Raw genomic sequence first — 22,970 nt, forward strand, 5'->3', positions numbered from 1 at the left:
AACCTTTTGTTCTGTTGGTGTATTAAGCTGCTGCTCACGTGTTTAGCATGTTTAAATGACATGCTATACTAACACTTGAGTACTTTGGAGCTTTGCAGACTCAATCTTTCATTGGCATCTGATTATATGCATGGTAAGAAAAGCCAAGCTAAAATAACTGTGAAATGCAATGCTAAAAATGCAACTTTAAAAAATAACTGAAAATAGATCCTTTATAATTGCAAACAATACATTACTGACCAATCTGCTTCAAACTGGATTTTTAAAAAATCTTCTTATAGTACAATTCAACTACGTGACTTCTTATTGCACAGAAAACATCTAATGAAAGATTTTTTTTTTTTAAATGAAAAAATAATTTAAAAAAAAAAGACGCTTGCTGGTATCAAAAATGTCCTTCTGCACATTCTTGACCAATCTAATGTAAAGTCTTTCTCTTTTTCCTCCCCATTTCCTTTTGCTTTCAATCTTAAAAAAAAAAAAAAAAAAAAAATTCTTTGCAGAATCTAATAAACATAGCAGGGAGAAGGAGAGGGACAAGGAAAGAAAGGACTTCAAAGGATATTATCCTGGCTTCCTTAGAAGCTTAATACAATCTTAAGAATCCTGTGTAAAAGGAAGAAATAACATAGTCTTACATTTGAAAAAGAACAAACAAGCCAAAAATGGAAACAAACATGAACACAAGAGTAACAGTATCATATTTCTTGATTAGCAACTAGAGTCTGAAGAAATGCTCACTTTTCTGTAACGCATTTTGAAATGCCAGAAATATTGCCCACCATGCTTAGAAAAATATTTTCATCAGAAATATTTTTAACATGTTTCAATATTAGTGATAATATTTTAACCCTTGGATAAATACCATCTGAATTGCAAATACATAAAATGTATTTTCTATGTAACAGGAATCTCTTCTAGGGCATAAACAAAAAATATAAATATCTCCCTGAAAACAAGGGGTCATTACAAGGCATCAGGATAAACAGCAAAACGAAGGATAAAGTATATATAATGCATCTTTTTTTTTTTACGCATACAGATTAGCACAGATTATCAGAAAAGATGGCAAGTGGTTGAGGGAATAACCCTCTCCAGCAACACCCTGATTCTCATGACTCCAGGCATTTCCAGGAACAACTACCTTATTCTCACCAAAAAATAGATCTGAATAATCACTATTAGATCTGCTTTCTGTGATGAAAACCATTATAAATCCCCTACACACAGAGAGACTCATTAAAGATATTTCATTACTACTTTCTGAATGTGAGGTTATCATTCAGAAAAATGTAGAAGGATTAGACTGGATGAGTCTAGGCCCTGACTGAGCAAAGCACATACCCCTGCATTTAAATCGTGTTGATTTTGATGAGATTATTCAGATGCAGTAACCTAAACACTGGTTTAACTGCTTAGTGAGCTGAAGCGATGATTTAGGTCTAAATGTTCTACAGAACCTCCAATAACTGTAGAGACACTATCATCATCATAAGGACACCTCTAGAGAAGTATTTTTTTTCCCTGCTATTGCAAGTAACTCTAAACGTTTTATTAAATGAAAAACATCAGAGAAAAGAAAAAGATTTCTCAGTAGATGCAATTTCTGTTCTTTCTCCTGAGACAGGAAAATGCACTACAACCAGAGCAGAAGTTGTCAAATGGTCACATTGCCTCACTGGCATGTGAAGCAATCACCTCTCATCAATGCACAGTACTTCTAACACACTCACCAACCTAATTTCTGCATTTTCTCCCCATTCTTTCTAGCTCCAGGAACACTGGAATACCTTAACTCTGATATACACAAAATTTAAGAAAATGTCTGAGTTTTTGTTACTTGGGCTTTTTAACAATAAGGAATATAAATGCGAGGATGCAGGGAGAGCAACCCATTTAACACTACCTGTACCTTGGCACATTACAGTGCCTTCAAGACCAGCTACTATTCAGTCTTGCCTTCTGTTTCCATTTTGCCACTTACACAAACTTTTTCAATGTCCTCTGCTATTCTAACAATTTCTTAAAATAATAGCTTACTTCCCTGTTTGTGTAATACGAATTTGACTTTAAAGACACAAAAATTAGCAACAAGATTAAGAGGGATGTGTAGAATGCTTTAAATCATAATTTTAAATTGCTCAGATTACTAGAAGGCGGTGTTTCATTAACCAAACCATAATTCAAATACCAATGTAGAGAGTTAGAAACTCAAAGGTATGGTAATTTACGAGCCTCTAAATAATGGAAGTTAATTTTGGAACAAGATTTTCACAGCTTGCCAGTGTCACTAAATAACAATAAATGTACTACTTTTTGCATGTAGCAAATGGTATATTTTCAAATAGTATTCCTTATTGTGTGAAAGAAATGAGGTCTTAAATCCAAAATAAGGTATGCTGTTAAAATAGCTATTCTTCCGATAATTATTTAACCGAGTATAGCTATCTGGATGCTATTAATGTCTTAAATAACTTTTTTTGAACTCATACTCCAGAATGTTTTGAAATAAGTATTGATATTTGAACATGATCAAATTAAAATTACTCCTTTTTTTGGTCAGTCTCACCCTTTTCCTTTTGTGGCTGAACAGTGAAAGTCCAAAAAAGAGTCTTTAAGTGAGACTCTTTTCAGAGTTTCTTGAAAGTGTGGGCTATGAGTCAGAATTTGTAGTAAAAGAGGATAATGTATTAGAAAACAACGATGCAACCATACAATAAAGCAGATAGTAGAATAATTACCCCTTATTAAGACTTGTGAGGAATTTGAAAATATATATATATATATATATATACATACATATATGCCTAAATAATACACAGGTAGTTCATGAGATTTTAGGAAAACCACCTAAAATACCAAGATCACAAACTTCCACCAACCTCCACTGAAAATTAAGAGCATACGCTACTTAAGGAGCACTAAACAGGTGCTCCAGTCTGCATGTGTGGGCTCTCCAGGATCTATATACAGCAATCCACACTTGGCTTGGTATAAAGCATATAAACCCACAAACCTATGCAGGTAATCCCAGTTGTCTTGAAATTTTTTTTACTACTTCTATTATGTATTCTTGAAAGAAATTAAATACGTTTGAATAACATTTTGCAATTAAAAAAAAAAATCTTAAAGCATATTTGTCAAACCTCATACAGCTTGCATAATTGAGCTATGTGTCATGAGTTAGTAACACTAAATTCATACTTTCCTTATTATACATTTAAAATAGTATATTTAAATATTCCCCTTCAACTTTCCCCTTTACAATAAGGTAAGGGGAAAAAAAACAGCAGACACTAATAGTAATTCAGTTATGAGTCCTATCTCTTAGATCATTAAAACTTTCTTGGCCAGACTTTCTAATATGACTTAATTTCTGAATGGTTCATACTTCAAAAAGGAAAGGTCAATAGACGTCCCAATCACACTGCAGATGTGCAATGAATAGCATGGAGATCAGAGATGTACCAAAGTATATGCCAGTCCACCTGCTGACTTCTTGGACTCTGGTACAAGACTTTTGCACTAACTAATAATTTATTCAGAAGTCTATTGAATATTTCTTGGCTCTCTTAGTATTTTTTATTAATTGAAATTTAAAATAAAAGTGCAAGCCTCTTACTTAAGGCATCATTTACCTTAAAGAATGTGAAGGAAAGAATAAACCATTATCTAGTTTTCCTCTAAAGAAAATTATTATAGACCTGCATGAAAGATTAAATCTCTTACAGGGTAATAATATGTCCTTCACTGACATTTAAGTCTGCAAGGGTTAAAAACATGGACAATACTTTGAGAGGGGTCCTGCTCAGGTATATTTTGAGTGGATCATTGACAGCACTGATCTTGTATTGCTGAAGCATCAGGGGAGTTTTGTCAGTGACCCCAATGGGAACAATATAACATTTTCACTATTAAGGTTAATATTTGTCCTGTGTTTCATGATCCATTAAAAAATGTGTAATATCTAAAATATTTACTAAGTTTCAAGGGCTTTATATGTTTTTCGAGACTTCAAACAAACCCTGAAAAATCTCATCTAAATTTTGACAGGTTTTGCCAGTATTCCATGTCCTTGCCAGGACAGACTGAATTGGGAAAATGACATGATGCTCTTCAGATAAACATTCCTCTCTTTCCTTTGTTACTGTGTGGCGTGTTGCCTTATACAATATTTTTGTAGCATACACAGGCTCTGAACTGTGCTTAAGAAATTTCAGAAATATAAAAGAAACAACAAAGAAGCAATGGTTAATGGATGCAGAGTACATGAAATCAGCAGGCATCATGAATACCAACTTACCAGATGTACACAGCAGCACTGAGCATTCATTCAGTAATCAGTGAATAGTTAGATCAAATTAAGCTTGGACAACCTGTGATGCCTGTAAACTTCTGTATGCAGAAATCTACAGGTAGAACTTAACTATCCACTTGAACAAAAATAAATTAGAGGTCACTCAGAAAGTTTGCAGCCATGCAAATAAACACCACCTCATTATCAGGTGGTGTTTCATTTCTAAATGGTTTGACTCTAGAAGATTCATTCAACATATAAAAGGAGAATTAGAAATGTTTTTATACATTCTCAAAATCAACATATCATTTGCTACCAGTATTTTGAAGTCATTGGCCAAAGATAAGGAATATTTAGAAAACAATTAAGAAAAAATAGCTAGATATTTGGGGCAATAATAGCAGAGCAATTTGGCTCACAGAAAGGAAGGAGGAAAGAGATGAAAAGGTTGCAGTAAGCAAAGCACAAGATGATCAAGGAGTCAGTAAAGCCTTTTAATGTGGAGACTGAAGATTAGAGTACTCTGACAGAAGGAAAAGAAAAACGAGAAGGATCTCAGGATAGCCTAGAGAAGAGGTGCTTTAGGAGTTACACACGAGAAACAGCTGGAAGAGAGATTCTAGTATTGTATAATTATCAGACCTCAGTTAAATTTCATACAAACCAGGACATTATGGTATTTTCAAGACTGCAGACAGCTGCCAGAAACACAGTATTAGATGTCTGTGATGAATTACTTGTTCTATATGCCAGCACAGAAAGGGTTTCTTTTTCTAGGGACAATAATATTCACTTTTTAAGAAATAGAACAGTAAAGGACAATCATCTCCCTTACTGAGAACTGACTGCTAAGGCAGCTTGCTAGATTTCAGATTGCTTGCCATTAACACAGGTGTTAATTGAGGAAATAAATTAACCACATGTATATCAGCAATTATAACCCACTTGTGGACTAATTTATTAGCATAAATTCAACCAAGGGTTAAAATGAACAAAAGGGTTAAAATGAACAAAGAAAAAAAACCTAACAAGAAAACTTACAACAGGCCTCTTGCCCCTAACCCCAGTTTTCACTGGGGTATAAACTACTACCATTAAAAAAAAAAACCCACAACCAACCCAAACCACACTACAAGATAAAAGCCTTATTAGGGAATTATTTATCTAGAAGTCCATCACTTTCAGTGTGAGGTTCATATAATCAAACAATTTTATAGTTTCCGATGAAACAGTTAACTGTAGCTTGTTAGGTGAGAGGGGTGCAGTGGTTATTGTACATCTTGACTTCAGTTAGGCTTTCAACCTTGTCTCCTGAAAGATCCTCATATAGAAGCTGATGAAGTATGGGCCAGATAGGCAGGCAATGAGGCTGACTAAAAGCCAGCTGAATAGCCAGGCTCAGGGAGTGGCAATTAATGGCATGAAGTCTAGTTGAAAACCAGTGACTAGCGCTGTACCCCAAGGGACAACACCAAGTCCAGTACTGTTCAACAGCTTCATTAATGATCTGGATGATGGGGCAGAATATTTCCTGATACAAATCTGTGAGTAGTGGCTGATGCACCAGAGGGTTGTGCTGCCATCCTCAAGGGACCTCAACAGGGGCCTTGACAGGCTGGGAAAATGAGCTGACAGGAACCTCATGAAGTTCACCAAAGGGAAGTACAAAGTCCTGCACCTGAGGAAGAAAAATCCCAGGCACCAGTATATGATGAGGCTCATCAACTGGAAAGCAGCTTTGCAGAAAAGGACTTGGGGCTGTGGAGCACACCAAGCTGAACAGGAGCCAATAGTAAGCCTGTGTGGCACTGCAAGGGTGACCAAGAACCAGCAAAGGTTGTCCAGAGAAGTTCTGGAAGCTCCATCCTTGCAGATATTCCAAAGCTAATGGAAATGGTCCAGACAACCTGCTCGAGCAGGGTGGTAGACCGGATGACCTCCAGAGATCCCTTCCAACCTCAATCAATCATCAATTCTGTAATTCTGTGAAACGCAGGTACATCCAGGAAAATTCATCCCATGTCAAAGATGATACCAGTGGATCAAACTGTTGAGATGAGTAAAGCTTTAGGTGAATGTCACTCATTTGATTTTAGATATCCACAATTTCCTTTCTTTTAAATTCAATATAGAAACAGCATTCTTCTTGTTTTATTATGAGACATTTTAGCATTGAATAGAGAGCTCTAATCCCTTCATCCCTTCAGTTTCTACAGTTATTTTCTGTATTACCACTAATGACAATCAATTTACTTGTCTGCTTAAAAAAAAAAAAAAAAATTATTTGAATGAAACACTGGAAGGAAGAGCATAAAATATAACATAAAAAAGTCAGTGTTATGAAGGTCATGTTACTGAATTCAGAGATCCAGGTTGTGTGGCAAGTTTTCTGAACATAGACACACTTGTAAGCTGAAGACACTCTCTTTTTGACACAGCCATAATGGAATATCTAAATTCAGAAACAAGAAATGAATTATTCTGCCTCTGACCAAGAAAATCCTTGAGACCTTTCAGAGGACAGTAGCAGAAGGTCACATATTTTGTTGCTTAGGTAGGCCAATCTGAACATCTCATATTAGGAAGAAGCCTATTAAAGTGCTGCTTGACATATATGGGCAGCACATTGACTGGGAGAAAATTCCTGTGCCTGTTAGTACCAAGTAGGCACACTGCAGTCTTGACTTACTTCTTATTTGCACCTCTGAAAAAAGACAGGCTTTTGAGATATTCTAATTTTCATCAAAAGCTATACAAATGACGCCTAGAATATTTCCCAAGATTTTTTTTTAAAGTATTAGATGCAGCATTTAAAAGTTATTGCACTAAAATGGAAGAAATGCCAATGAGTTGAATGTAGAGTGTTTTAGCATTCTGTACTCAAAGCACTCTGCATGCTTTTCACAAGCACTACTTAGTTTTCAAGTTTAGCTAATCATAACTCTCCTTAACTTTTCATCTTACTGTGCCAAAGTTTATGACATTGTAAAACCAATAAAACAAACCAAAATATCCGAGTAGCTGGAGAAGATACTAAGCATACCACACAGATAGAGCACTTTGTCTTTAAAACACAAAAGAGGGGTTGTAATACAATAATTCATAAAATCTGTAGCGCAGAATTTAAAGAGAAAAGTACTACAGATTGCCATAAGCCAGAATCACCTAATAGCATTAAAGAGAAAGGAATGACCATTAGAGTCTACGAGATACTCTAAGTACTCCTCAAGGGCCTGTACATGCTTCACTTGCTTTATGTGAAGCCTTGCATTCTTTAGAGTACAATCTTGTTAATCAGTTCTCAAGGTCACAGCTGAATGCAAGAGAGCCAGACTGTGCATCTGTGTAAGAAGCTTATTTCTGGAAAAATTATAGTTCTATTTATGTGAAAATTATATGTGGTTATGCAGTACATAAGTTCAAACCTGCAAACACTTATCACCATTGACATAATAAAAAAAAAAACCAAAACCCAAACCCACAAAATTGTCTGCAAAATCGAAGTTTAAAAGGTCAAATGAGAGTTGTCAAACGTGCCTGGACACCCATCACAGGGTTTCTAGCTGACAGGAGAAAAAGCTGAAGGTGAGAAGAAGTGCATCCACCAAGGTAACGTGTCATTCCCATTCGAATCTGGATAACGGTAGGATAGGCAGGATGGGATGAAGAATGGCAGTTGATTTAGCTTTGTTCTCTTCCTCCGTTATGCTGCCCAGTGCAGCTTCCTCTTCCACTAAAGGAGAAGGCAGGAGAAGGAAGAGAGTCTGGCCAAGAGGGCACAGCAGGGAGCAAAGTGCAGCTCTGAGCAGTTAAGCTGTTTCTCCATTGATCTCAGGACAGCACAGCTACACAGTCTTTGAGGAGACTTAAATTTTGCTAAATGAACCATAACAAATTATTAGATATCAATATGTGGCTAGACAATACTAAAATTAGATTTCTGAAAGTAAAACTATAAAAATTGTGGAATATTTATAACACAATAAAAAAGTGGACAAGATACCCTGTGCAAGAAAAAAAAAAAACCACAAAAAACCAAAAACCAAACAACAAACCCAAAACAAACAAAACAAATAAACCAAAACCTAAAACCATAAAAAACCCAAACTAAAACCCAAACAGCTTTCCTGGCTTGTTTAAAGAAATCTGCCAGCCAAAGAAATATAATGAAGCAAGCAGTCGAAATAAAAATGCATCACATAGTTAAACTGCTAAAGAAAGGAGAGAATTATCCTATTTTGACATTACTTGGGGATCAGTTGTCTCCTGAGAATGACTCAAATGAAGAAATCTTACTGATGGAAAGGAGCTTTAAATGGTTGTTAATGTCATCCCAACCTGTAATTCCTAACAATGATCATGGAATTTCGAGTGGAGGGTGATTTAGGGGAGAAAGAGTGTAAAGGTTTCAGCAGACTCAAAAAAGAAATAAATGATTCTGATGCAAACTGGTAACCATCAGAGTGACCAAGGCATAAGAAGATAATCAGTTCTTCCTGAGAAGCAGTTTAACAACTTTGCCATTCACACCCATAGGACCTGGTAGGGACCAGTTTACCCAGCTGCATTATCATGACCATCCATCACTAGCCATAGAGACCATGAGTACTTAGACTCAGAATTCTTACTTGAAACTTCTTCTGCTCCTAGGGACCATTATACTTACCTTTGAAAGATGGTGAAGAAAGAAAAGCTTTTAAGAAAAATCACTTTGATTTAATACCTACTGCAGGATTTTTATTTCTTTTTTAAATTATTCTTTTAAAACACTATTACTTTAACAGACACATACACAAAAATATGCCCCCACAAACTGTGACAATTTTTTTGGCTGAAATTATAGATATATTTGAAGTGCAAGGCAGAAAAAGATCTGCTTCTTGAAAATTAGATGATGGAAGTCTTTAAAACGCTGTTCTCTCTCCCTACTTTGATATTTTACTTTAAACACAAGATTAAATTACAAATGTATTGAACTGAACAAATGACTTTCTGAAGCTGTTTTATCTTTATGCAACCATATTGCAGCTTCACTCTCACCACATGCTTCCTGATCAGGACATGGTCTGATTCCTTGTGAGGTATATATACCAAACATGAATAAATATAACTTCTTTTGTCAGAAAACCCAATACAAGTCAGACAGTTTGAAGGCTCTGGAGAGAGCCTTGCTCACAAGTATAGTTCAAGATTGACATCAGCATTGCCAATCCGTTTGCAAGAACAGGTTGGCCAGATTCATAGCGGTAGCATCTCTGAGTGCAGTCAGCTTTGCTGTACTGGGTATCTCAAGAGGGTGGCCTGGGTTTCTTGCCAGCTAACTGTATGATAGTGGCTTTAGTGTTCACAAGGAATGTACCTTATGGGAAGAGGTTTGACTGTTCCTTTTGTTGCTAAGAAGAAAACAAGGAGAAGAAAGAGGAGTTGAATTTGCAATTTGAAAAATGCAAATATCATTTGCATGCCAAAAGAGCACTGTCTGGTTCCTACTTTTACTATAAATGTGGGTAAATTTGTCTCCTGTGCAAAGTGAAATAAGAACAGTGTAATTAGTGGGGAGGAAAAATGTTTAGAAATGTAATCCACCTCAAATAACTAAAGATTTCATATAGACAAGAAAGCAAGAAAAAGGAAGTGTGTTTATATATGCATAAGAAATAAATCAAAGCTCTATTTTGCTTAATAAACATGTGGAAGTACCTATGCTTAAAGTGACACAGAACCGAAACAGACTCAGAGGAGGGTTTTTTTTAAGGCTTATAGCTGCAGAAGAAGTCTGAGGAGGCTCTGAAATCTTTGAACAAAGCAGCAGCATTTATGCTATCTCATGTATTAAGCAGTGGAGGCATCATTTTTCTCTTATCTTGCTATCTAGCAATGCACACTTTCTCTCATAATTTAATCACTATTCATTAACACTGAACTCTTCCATTAGCATTTCCAACCACAGCCACAGTTGATCTCCAGAGATCAACTGTAAGTCAGGTCTTCTCTGCAAGAGAAAGTTGCATCAGTGCAACTGGAGAAATTGTATTTTAAAAAATGAAAACCTTTTGATGGGCAACTGTACTTGTTTTCATCCTGCTTACTGCATTTCAGTGTTTGCTGATAAGGAATTACTTTAAAACAAACTAAAATAAACATCTCAAGTGAAAATAAAAGACAGCATAGGAGTTTGTACCAATATAAAAACATGTTTTAATTGGTGCCATTTTTCTTGTAGTATTCTTACAATGACTTGCTGGTGCAATATCACTACCATTCACGAACTTGTACTGGGAAAATGATCATTCCCTTAATAGTCTCTTTCATCAGTCTTCAAAGTCTGAAGGCTGCTCCCTTAGCATGTCATACTTATTGACTGAACCTAACAAGAAAACCCCTAAGATTTATTTCTTGTCATCTTCAAACCACTGCAAATCAGCATCTTTTGCACTAAGTTCATAACAGTTATTTATAAACAATTTTAACTTGACTGTATGTTTCAAATTTCACCAGGGGACTGAATTTATTTCCATTGTCCCTGCCTGACCTTGCCCTGGATTTTTCCTTTATAAGGAAAATTTAGTTGTATTGATATCTTAGCTGGTAATGTACTTAGTCCGTCACATCAAAATTTACACTAAAATGTTTACTATCATTTTTCATTATACAACAATGACAGTGTTACAATCACTTAGTATTTAAAAATTTGTAAGTTTTAAAGTAATCACGTCTTTAAGTTTATTAAATGAAGTTTTAAAGTGAATTAAATGAAGTTTTATGAAAATACATTCATTTGAATGAAGAAGAAATTTCTCTGCAGAAGATCTAATAAAGTCAGAACCCTACTGGTTTCTCTTATAGAAAAAAATAAAGAAAGACTCTGCGATACTGGCTTCAGAAATTGTCTCATATTCAGAGTCAACCTTGAACAACCAAAAAATGAAGGAGAGGAAGAAGAAGGAATGATCATGAGCTGCTCAGAAAAAAAAAAAAAAAAAAAAAAAAAAAACATTAAAGTTCCACCAATTGCTTTTGAATGTTTACAACACTAATACACTAAGAGCTTTGCATGCTCAGCTGTTTATAAGTGTTGATAGAAAATGTATGAACTATTTTTCTTACACTGATGTCAACTCAGTACACTGCTATGCTAGTCTATGCTACACCATGGTTTACAGAGAAATAAAACAATGTGTGCCTAGTTATTATACATCTATAAAGGAACATATTTCTCAATCCCTCGTTTTCCTAGACAAAATTTTGTAGCCATATGAAAATTCTGAACTCTGAAAATGATACACTTCAAAAATACAATTCTAGAATCTGGGATTAGCACCTTGCCCTGGATATCTTTTGAAAGTAATAGGTATACACTTGCCATCAAATTTCATACATGGTATTTTCCTAAAATATGTATTTGAATTAGGTATTTTTGAAATCTGATAACAATCCCTACTGAGCTATTACACTGAGGAACTGAATGGCTATTAAAGACACTACCTAGGACGACAGTTACTGTTTCATATCAGATCATTAAGTGACTCTATGAAGTGTCAAGCAACATTTCGTAAAAGTTCCCTGCATATTATGACAGGTTCTCTGCTTTACGAATAGTCCATCATGTGTTTTGATTTCAGAAATTACATCCTGATACTTTTGCCTGATACAGCTATTTTCAAATTTTGCTAAGTTTCTGCAAATTAAAATTATTTTTCTAGGGGTATATTTAGATTTTTGCTGCCAGGCTGCTTCATTCCTTCTCTAATATTTTCCCTCTTGTTTCTCTATGCTATAAATGCCAACCACATATTCCATAAACATTTTTTTTTTCCATTTCCAATTTTTGCTAAATTACAATAATAAGAATTTGACAATACTGCTGTAGCAGATGTCAGTGATCTTGCTATGATTTTATGACTCAAAAATAACCTAGAAAAAATGAACCATAGCGGAAAGCAAATGTTCATGTTACTTTTTTCTCTGTAGTGCCTTACAGAGCTAAATATACAGAAGATACATTTTTCTGTGTATCTAAAGCTACAGTTACATTAATTCTTGTAGAATTTATCCAAGACATAGCAGCCTAAAGGATTATTCAATTTTCAATGCATATGCTAGCAAATTACTAACTCTTTATGATTTTGTCAGAAACAGACTTAATAGTTCTGTTTCTTCCACATTAAACTATTGTCTAACAAAGTCATCTTCCAAAAATTAGGCTTTAATGGACTTAATGTTGATCATTTTTCAATACACTTTATAGGACTGTTTAGGAATTTACTTATTTTTATTTGACTTCTGCTTCAATAACAGTCTACACTCTCTATATCTTTTTTAGTTCATTGAATTGTTTATATATCTTCTCCATTTCTTTTGTCCTAGTGGAATGCAGTAATTTATAATAATGGACTAAAAAATAATTTCTCAAACTCAATTAAATAGATACTCATTAGCAGCAACTAAAGAATTTCTGTTCTACATATATTATTTCTAAGATGGTGAAAATAAAGAATAAAACAGAAAGGAGAGTTGGATAAAACTGAAGTTGGGAAAATGAAATTGAGGAGATGTACTGTCTCTCATATGAAGTTAGCAATGCATATTACATATATCAATTCACAATAGAAATAAAGTTCAGTTGTTTCAGATACTCTTAGCAGTGGCTGTTTCAAAAATACTTAAACATATCAAAAGTCATATATAAAGATATAAAAATCAGCAGTGAGTCAAGACACTCCCTTCCATGAGTCCTTCCTACCTTTGATAAGTTCTTTCAGTTAAGCAGAAAAACAATGCAATTTTCTGCATTTACTACTTCTGCTGATGATCAGTTAATCAGGACAGAGTAGTTCTGCCCCCAAGTAGCTGGAGAATAGCTGCAAAGGGGTGAAGGCTGGGAAAGTTGGAAAGATATAACAATAAGTACAGTCCTCATTTGATATTGTAGACTGTCTCTCAGGGATGCGTTAGATTTCAAATCTACCTTGATACAGTAGAAACAATACATAACTGTGAGTAAAATGGGAAGCAGAAAAACATTCTTCACAAAAATCAGCTGCTTAAAGAAATAAATGAATATATACAAGTTTAAAAGACATGCTAGCTTTTTTCATACATGCTATCAATTCATATGTGTACACATAATTTTTGTGAATATATACACAAATACAGTGCTTTATCTGAACTATACTTAAAAACATTTTTCACACAATAAAGACATGTTATTTCTCTATACCTAACTTCATTTCCAAAGAACAATTATCTGTCTCCCATCTTCCATCAATGATTCATTACTGACACATTTCAAGTTAGTTACTAAATGTCAGTTCATTAAAAACATTAAAGCAGTGACATTTTTTTAAAAGGGCAGACTTCTCATAGTTGCACTTGATTTTGTAAAATCTTCTTCAGCTGTCACATTCACATTAAATTTCTCATTGTTGCCTATTTTTAAAATATTATAAAGGAAAGTCAACGACAATAAAAGGCGATGGTCCAACAGCTCTCAGCTGCTCAGCAGACAGCAAGAGCGGAAGCTTCTCCACAAAACCTTTGCATAACATTTCACTTGAGACCTGAAAGGAACATCTCTGCAATTTGTTCACCTTGTTCCTTCAGACCTCAGGTCTCTGCTGAGATTATTAAGCTTGCTAATAGTATTGCCTGTGATGGTGAGTCTTTGAAATATGGATATCTCTCCGAAGACAACTGGATTGTGACCTCCAATAACACTCCTTATAGGTCACTACAGGGCCAGCAGATGGTGATAATATTCAGCTATTACTAACCATGCCTGGAGCAAAGCCAACCAGAGATGAAAAGTCTTTGTCTTCCAATGTTAAGGAATTAATTTTAAAAAGAAAGAAAAGAAAGTCACAAACACCCGAACCTGCAAACATCTATGAGAGAAAAATCATACAGTGGGTCTGCAAATTTCAAAAACGTCTCTTTAAACAACATTTCACAAACATCTGCTACTATGCTTTTCTTAGACATTGCAAATGAATTCTAACTTTTATATTTAAACTTACAGCACTTGCAAAAAATGATATTCATTAGCTAACATTTTTCATTGATTGCTCACATGCGAGTAGTCATACTCTTAGGCTTCCTCAAAATATCCTGGAAGTGAGGTCCACGAAATTTTGCATGTGGTATACTTGGATACCTCACACATTTCAGTTTTAAAACTAGTAATTCATCCAAATACATTTAAATTATTAAGTTTTTGTGTCTTGCAACATGTGTTAAAATACATAAATGAAGAAATCTGCAAAAAACAGCTCATTGTATTAATCATGCCATGAATAAGAATGGCAGAGAAGAGACAACATCTAACACAGAGCCTACTGATAATACTCCGTAATCTGCAGACTTCAGGTGAAACTTCAAATGAAAAATGGATTTGATAATATGTATTGCATCCCATATGAAGCTGGAGATGCACATTAATGAAATAAATTCAAATTAAAAATAAAATTCACTTGTGACTACCTTGAAAATTATTAGCAGTGTCTGTTTCAAAAACATGTAAACATACCACAAGTCACATATATTTATATTTGCAAATATACAGCTAAGTGTAAAAAAAAATCAGCAAGTATTTAAGACATTCCCTTCCATTTGTCGTTCCTGTCAGATTTACACTAAAGCACATGCCAAACAAACAAAGGATTAAGGTAGAAAAACTTCTGCACCATAAAGAAGGGAAAATAGGGAGGTTTTGTTCTCCCAGATGGAGATAAATAAGTTCACACTTTATGTTTAGCAAAGGAGATGAGTGAGGTTGCATAAAATGCTCCTCACTTGTCTCCTGTCAGCAAAGGACATGTACAATATGACACTACAATAGCTTCAACAATCTATTCTTCACAAAATCTGTAGAAGCTGGAAGCTGTCTCCCTGACATGCAGTTGCAGTGCAGATTTTAACAGATTCAGAGAAAAAAAAAAAAAAAGAATTGCAATGCTGTCCTGTCGTTATCATGGGGGCTGATGTGTACTAGTGGTTGCAACTCAGTGAAAAGGTTAAGGCAACTGAATTTCATGCACAAGGCACATATTTCAGAAGCCCATGGTACAAGTGTTTGAGTCTAAAACCCACAGTGTGCACCACTAATGAAATGAAGGTCATTTACTGGCGTTATTAGATTTTGTTCACATTTCAAAAACACCAACAAAAGTGCCAACAAAATGTTTCCTCTGCATGGTTTTGCTTGTATCAGGACTCACATATTAGAGCTGTAACAATCACTATTCCATAGGCTACCTTACTGGGGAAAAGAAAAAAATCTCTAAACCAATTAGTAACAGTTCTTAGTTTGATATTTGATTAATTTCTTATTTTAAGTGATTCTTAAGAAATCCCATTAATTTCACAAGCATTAGGAGAGAAAGCAGCAGACATTGTCCCTGATGGTCATAGTACTTAGACAAAGTAGATTTAATTCTTAATGTAATCTTTTCCCACTCCTCTTTGAACTACTCAAGGTATATAAAGACAACAGAATGTAACAGGCAGAGATTTGGAGCAGAGACCACATTATCAACACAGGTTACAGAGAGGGAAAACGTACTTTAAAAAAGATGAGCTAAATGCAGATTTAATAACTTGCTTGGATTACTATGGCCCAAGGGGTAATTTTATGATCCTACACTCCAGAAATGAAGAGAAATAGCAATTATAATTCTAGAATAAGGCGCTATTTACTCTTCAGAAAAACATCACATGGGCGATGTCTTTTAATGGATGTAGACTGCATTTTGATCTCAGAAGGGAACAGAAGGTCCTTGGTAAAACTCTTTTCAAATAACAACAAAATTGACCTGAATCAAATTTGTAGGACAGCTTCTTCACTTTGAAATGTTTAAAGTTCAGATATGGTTCCTTACAAGAAGCTGAATTTTGTAAATTGTCCCTTCCACTGTAATATTTGATACAAATCATGAAACTAAAGATTAAGGAATTACTTGTATTTTAAAGGTTTTGAATACCATGGCAGACCTGCTACCTCATATACTTTTTGTCACATTCACTGCTGTCTTCCTCCTCTGATATTCTTTCCCATTTTTAAAAAAAAATCCAGACTGCATTAATACCAGCTATCTACAGAAAGAACAAAAGGTAAGACAAATGATTTCAGATGTTTCTAAACAATCTTTTAAACTGTAATAGAAGAAATATTTTACTTCAAAGCGATGTAAATGAGCAATATTGGAATGCATGTAGCGGTCAATAAGAAACTTGACACACCTATATCAACAATAATGTCATAGAGATCAACCCCCAAAACATTACATTACAAAAATCCTAATCCCCATAATAACCTGGGGGAGTTGGCATGTAAAATCTGCAGGTAAAATCCACAACTGAAGATCATTCACATATATACTCGCTGAGAAGCAAACGATTCCATCCCTTACCAATTTGGAAATAGTCCTAAATCTGCAGTAATGGAAATGAGTGAGTAGTAGTGATAGGAGAATGGCATAAACTTCTGTTGAAGGGAAAAATTTTGTAAATTGTACTTTCTTCTTCAGGAAAAAGAAATAGACTGAAAAAAAAAGATGGCTAATTAAGAGCTAGTGAGAATCTTAGGAGGCTCCAAGTAGTCTGACCAGCACCAGATTAACAGTTATTCCTAAAGACATACAGTCATTCATTCTCATTCTTTATTGACTGAAGAAGAGAGCTGTCTACTGACTTTCTAACAGGACTTCCTATAGTACATTCACTTTGAGGTTTTCCCCCCAAGTACTGACCTTCTCCAACACTCTGCCCATGGAGTCTAATGTGATCACAGTCTGAACTGATTTGGCTGAAAAGAATTATGACAAACCTTACACCATGGTTACCCTTGAAGAACACCTAGCATATGAACTTCTATCACTCTCCACTAGCAAAATGAAGCTCTCACTGTCAACTCTAGTATTTGGAAGTCCGAATAGCAGAAAAACATATTACAAGATTCCATTGTCTAAACAAAACAAGACATTTTTTTTGTCCAAGATTATGAAGTAGGGATTTATTTGATAAAAATTTCTGATAACACAACAGCAAATATTTCTCCTTCTGGAGACATCTTTCTACCTGTTAAGGGACAGCAAGCCCTATATATCTTTTACACTTACCTGTATCTGTTGGAAGCTAAAAATAATGGTGCCTTTAGGAATTGTACCCTACCTAGTTTGTGAAAGACAACGTGAGGCACTTCTGTTGTGCACATTTTATTTTTACACTGCTTAACACTGCTGTTATTCCTGAGCCTGATTTATGGGTCCTCTGGGGTACTCCTAACCCCTTTGCATGTTATTTCAACTGGAAACAGTTGACAATAGAAAATCTCTCCTTGAGGACTGTGCAGTTTTAGTATTTCTTTCAACTTTCAGCCATTTGCTCAACCTATTAAGAGCTTCTGCAAAGACATAAAATAGCAACCCATCTCCTTGAATGCTACCAAAGAAATGCATAAAGGCTGCAAATTCACACTAACTCTGCTGCAGATAAGCAGAATACATTGGAAGGCATTACACTCCATGGAATACTGCCTATGGATTTAGCATAACCCTACAAGGTATTTGGCTCTGAAGTATTTCACTCTGTTGGTCAGAGCTGCACGAAAATATATCAAATATAAACCCAAGGCAAACAGAAATTGCCTAATGTAAGCTTGAGAATAAAAATTGGCAATAGGCTTAAACATTCCTTCCACTTTGTATTTTTCTATGTACGATAGACAACAGTACTGCTTTAAATAACATTTTTATGAGCTCTGCAAACTTTGCTAAAACCATACATATGCCATGCCAAGAATCCTGAAGCTTAGGTGCTCTACCTGTGGTGGACTAACTGTCCATGATAAACGGATGGAAAAAACTAGGGAAATGGTATATCTTGCTGTGGAAAATCATATTTAAGAAATATGTAAATAGCATCCGGCTGTCATCTTTTCCTGCCTAATTTTTTTCAGCAAAGAAGAAGAAAAATATATTTTGAAGAACAGACACAAATTGTTCATTTTACTGTAGTGAAGCTAATACAAAGTAATAGTTAATCTACCAAATACAGCCATACCTCTTTTCCACCTGAATGCTACAGGATGATGAAAGCAGGTTTCACAAAATACTACCAACTGCAAAGTGCCCTGGATGCTACTTTTCAACTGCATAGAAGTATTAGAAAGTAATTGCCAGCACATATACATATACTCATCTAAATGTCTAACTAAAGTAAAAAGGTTATGGATATTTGTGTAATTTCTTTGAGTTATATGTAAATATTCCAAGAATGCTAGGTTGGAGAAAAGAAATAGAAATTGAAAAAACTGAGCAGAGATTTCATAAATATCCCAAGAATTTACTATGGCCTTTTTGGAGCACTGATAAATTACTTCAGTGTCCAATCTCTAGGTTTTTGCATCATCCTTGCAACTGAAAAAAAATAAAATCAGGAATAGAAACTAAACTAATTTATTTCCCAGCTTTAATTGGAAATTTATTTCATTCACTCAAAGATACATGTGAAATTACATTTTAACAATTTGAAAGATTTGCCATACAAAAAATGAGAGTAAGGTCTTCTTGGCACCTGAGTCATCAGTATCACCTGTAAATGTTAAATATTACACAAAACTGCATAACAGACTTTTGTGGCCTTAAAAATCAAACTTCTGAAAGATAATGAACATTTAATCTATGGACACATTCTCAAAACTTCAGAGTTATCACAGAAATGTGTATCAATATTTTGACATGATGAGACAGAACAATTTTCTTCCATCTTTGTTCTTTTATTGTTGCCTAGAGAAGGAGTTTTTAGATAAGGGTGGGGTTTTATTTGGTTTTGTGTTTTTTTTTTTTCTTTTTTTTTTTTTTTAATAGAAAGGACTTAATAAAAACACAGTCAATTGTCAGGAAGGAACAACTTTTCCTGAACTCTAGAAAGACTTACGAGTTCTTGAGAACTCAGTGGGCACAGCTCCTGGAGATAGGTACTGTTCATCCCATGAAGCTGAGTTGTTTAGTTCAGCAGTTTTACCCCTTCATTGTACTTCACAGTGTTTGGTGAGCTCTTTTGATACCTCCCAAGCCCTACACATGGAATACTAGGACATGAATAACCCTTTTCCATGCCACCTTACCACTAGGATAAAGATCTAGTTTCAGAAATGGGTTTCGGCCTCAAGATTATCCCAAGCTGGCTGTGACAAAGAATCAGGCTACCTATCACAGTACTGTGTAGGATATCGGTCAGTCATTGCCATTTGGCTTGGGATCAGAGATCATCTGTTGGCCCTTTCTCATTCAGCAGTACAGACACATACTAGAGCTCTGCCCTGCAGTAAGTCAAATCATTCCTCTTGCCCAGTGAATTGTTAGAAGGGACAGGAGAATTAGCCCCTTTTAAGTGGTTTAGTCTGCATCCTTACTCCAAAATGCCAAGGTACAAATTTGACAGAGACTGATATTTGGCCTTTAACCTGTACCTAGGAGCCAGTTCTGTAAATACACCACAGAGGATGCTGCTGAAATCAACTCTTTCCAGAAGACACACCATAAGAATCAGTACAGAATTCAAGCACTCCTTACAACTTCTCTCTTTTGACCAACAACTATCATTTCATAATTCTCTTCAGTATACACTTTCATGTAAGAAACAGTGCTATCTTCACTAAGGCAGAGTCAAGATACAATAGTTTCATGAAAGAGAGGAGGAGCTGAAATAATAATGCCTACTTCCTGCTGATTTCACAGGCCAGTATATGAGACCTGCACATAGGTGGGAGGAGACTAGGAGGCGTGCAGGAGAACAGAGATCACCCACAAAATCTTATGACATATACAGTAAGGCAGAAGAGAGCATATCCTCTTCATCATTTTACTGCATCACTTGAACAAGAGAGAAAACCTACACATATGGTTCTATGAAGTATGATAAGTCAAATTCTAGCTACATAAATATATTAGTTCATTTACAACCTTTAAAATTGCAAGAAGGCTGCTGAAGTACTCTTATCCTCACTCTTGGGATAACTGATTTCACTGCCTACTGCTGAACAATTAATTCCATGGTCTACAAGACAAACTGGGTCAGACGAGTATTCCCCTCACTTTTTGGAAACTGAAGGGGATACAACTGCTCTGTAGGCTGGTTTTGTAATATCTGCCATCTAATCCTCTTCTCATGCCACAGACTTCAGAGATCATGCTATGATCAAATAAAATCTGTCAGCCATTCAGAAAACTAAAATGAAATTTCATTATCTAAAAACTATCTCTCTGAACCTTAACAGAAGACAAACCTATTTATGATCAAATTAACCTGCTGTGCAAAAGAAGGAGAAGACTGAAAGACTTATTATGTGTATGAGGAACTTCAACCATGATGGGGAACCTGTTGTCCTCATCACGGATACATAACTAGGAATTCCTAGTGCCTTGTCAGATGCTCAGGCACCCAAATCCTACCCTGTGTCTTAGGGTACTCAGTCAGAACTCCTACAAACTTTTAGAAATACAATACTTTAATATCACATAATGGCATCTCAGAAGGGGTCCTGTAAGCTAGAAAGAATCTGAAAAGCATGAGGCCAACAGGAAGACGTGTCTTCCTTCCCTGTTCAGTGTATAAACCCAACAAGCTTATTCATAAATAAATATTCCCAGACTGTGTGATGAGCTAAAAATCTACTGAAACTTTGGTCTCCAATGATTTTTTGATGCCTTAATTTAAATTAACGAGAATTGATATGCTTTTGTAACATGTCAATAAATAATCCCACTGAACTTTACTAGTAAAGTTTAGGAGGCCATAGTTCTGGGAACAGTTCAGCTAAGCAAATCCAGAAAATTAAGTCTTTCCTCTTTCCTTTCTTTGGGATTTTGCCACAAAACAGAGGAAAAAATTACAACTTCATGAATATGGGTGAGTAGATCTGTACTGAATGTATCAATTCAGGAAAATGTCAACATATCCATTTCAAATTTGATAGAAATAATTAAAACCAGTTCTCAAGCCTAAGTAAGCATGTTTATGGCTGATATTTCTCCCTCTTGGTCTTGGGATAGGGTGAAAGCTGGCCTCAAAATGGAAACTTCATATTATGCTTAATTACAGAGAGGCTAACACTGCTGCTTACCTAACCATTAGGGATGAGCTATCTAAGTAATTCTGCCTGCAAGGTAGCCTCTGAAAGAAACACACAGCAATGCTGTAAAAGCTGTGTATATGGGAAGTGATGGACACCATACTTTTTTCTTCAACACACAATTATCATTTAATCTCTAAATAAGACTTGAGCCAAAGACTGTCAGCAAGCAATCAGCAGCTATCAAAGCAGCAGCGCACAAGCACGACATAAAAACCCGACGCTAGATCTGGCATAGAATCAGAACCACCACCTACTATTTTCAACAGGAATTTTACTTCCAGGAATCCAGCTTTTCTTCCCCCAAAAGATGTCTCCTAACACTTTCATTCATACTTCCTGCTATCCTATAAGATTTCTCTAAATTCTTTCTTCTATTGCAAAATATAGAGCAGTACTTACAGTGCACATATAACATGGTGTTATTAGTTTTGAGGTTCCACCTCAAAATGTCTCCTAAACAGTAGGTAAATATGTTTCAAGTAATTCTTCACTGTCTTTCTCAGGCAATTGGTTTTTAATCCATGCATTTGCAAGTAACGGTATTCTTGAACGTATATGTCCAAACACTATCCAGGAAGATGGATTACAGTATTTAAAACCGCAATAAACAAGAACAGGAGAACAGATGCATCATAAGAAATTACACTTTGATTTATAAAACAAACACCAAAGGGTTCCTTTCTGCAGAAACACTTTGTCCCGCTCAAAATTGGGGTTTCTTTCCCTGGCTCTTAAATATGGATTAGCAGCAAAGTTCTACACACTTATGCCACTATTTTGAGCACTTCAGGTTGTAGTTAGCAGTCAGATTTCCACCTGCAACTCAACTCGGGTACAAAAATATAAATTGTAATCAAATATTTGTACCAGCAAAAAAAAGAACACACCTGCAAATGTGGTCTATTTTCCCAGGGGGAAAAATGTTTAAAAAGGAAAACCAGCAGAGGAAAAAAAAGCTTTGAAAGTGATAAGTACGCTCAAGCACTGAGACTGTGCATCTCTGACACTTTTTGTTGTACTTACCTAATATCTGTGCATGTTATACATGTGATACAGCGACTGTTTGTTGTAACGAGGTTCAAAGCCACAGATGTTTCACTGTCAGTGGTTGGGTGTGCTCCACATTTAAAGAAAAACTCCTGAAATATTGAAGGAGAGATAAAGAGAAGATTACATACCTGCCGCTCATGTCCTCCCTTTATCTTAGGCTAACTGACATTTGAGACAACAGACAAATCACCACTGCCAACAGAAAAGGAGGACAATCATTAGGAAAGGTTTACAAGGAATCTCTTGCAAAAATACTAGTCTAGCTGTGTATTTTGTTCAGTGATTTCCCTAGCAAAGAAGATCTCTACTTGTGTACTAAGTCGGTATCAGTGACATTCTGTGATTTTCTAGATTTATAGAAGATAATTTAGTTAATCTTGACTTCATCTAAGTACAGTCATCAAAGGCAGAATAGGAAGCATTGTCACTACAAATTAATATTTACACTTTTTTTGTTTTGTTTTGTTTTGTTACAGATGTTACCATTTT

General features: G+C 35.3%; 1 protein-coding gene across 1 annotated transcript in view; it reads right to left on the reverse strand.

The window, feature by feature from the left end:
- Positions 1-22,970, reverse strand: part of PRKN (parkin RBR E3 ubiquitin protein ligase) — a 746,949-nt gene that overhangs the window by 362,389 nt on the left and 361,590 nt on the right. Inside the window, exon 7 of the mRNA XM_026844563.1 lies at positions 22,455-22,570. Within this exon, the coding sequence (XP_026700364.1) occupies positions 22,455-22,570 (116 nt within the window). The remainder of the gene's footprint in view (positions 1-22,454; positions 22,571-22,970) is intronic.

Source organism: Athene cunicularia (assembly GCF_003259725.1).
Source record: "Athene cunicularia isolate RWA chromosome 3 unlocalized genomic scaffold, athCun1 chr3_part1, whole genome shotgun sequence".
NCBI classification, from domain to species: Eukaryota; Metazoa; Chordata; class Aves; order Strigiformes; family Strigidae; genus Athene; species Athene cunicularia.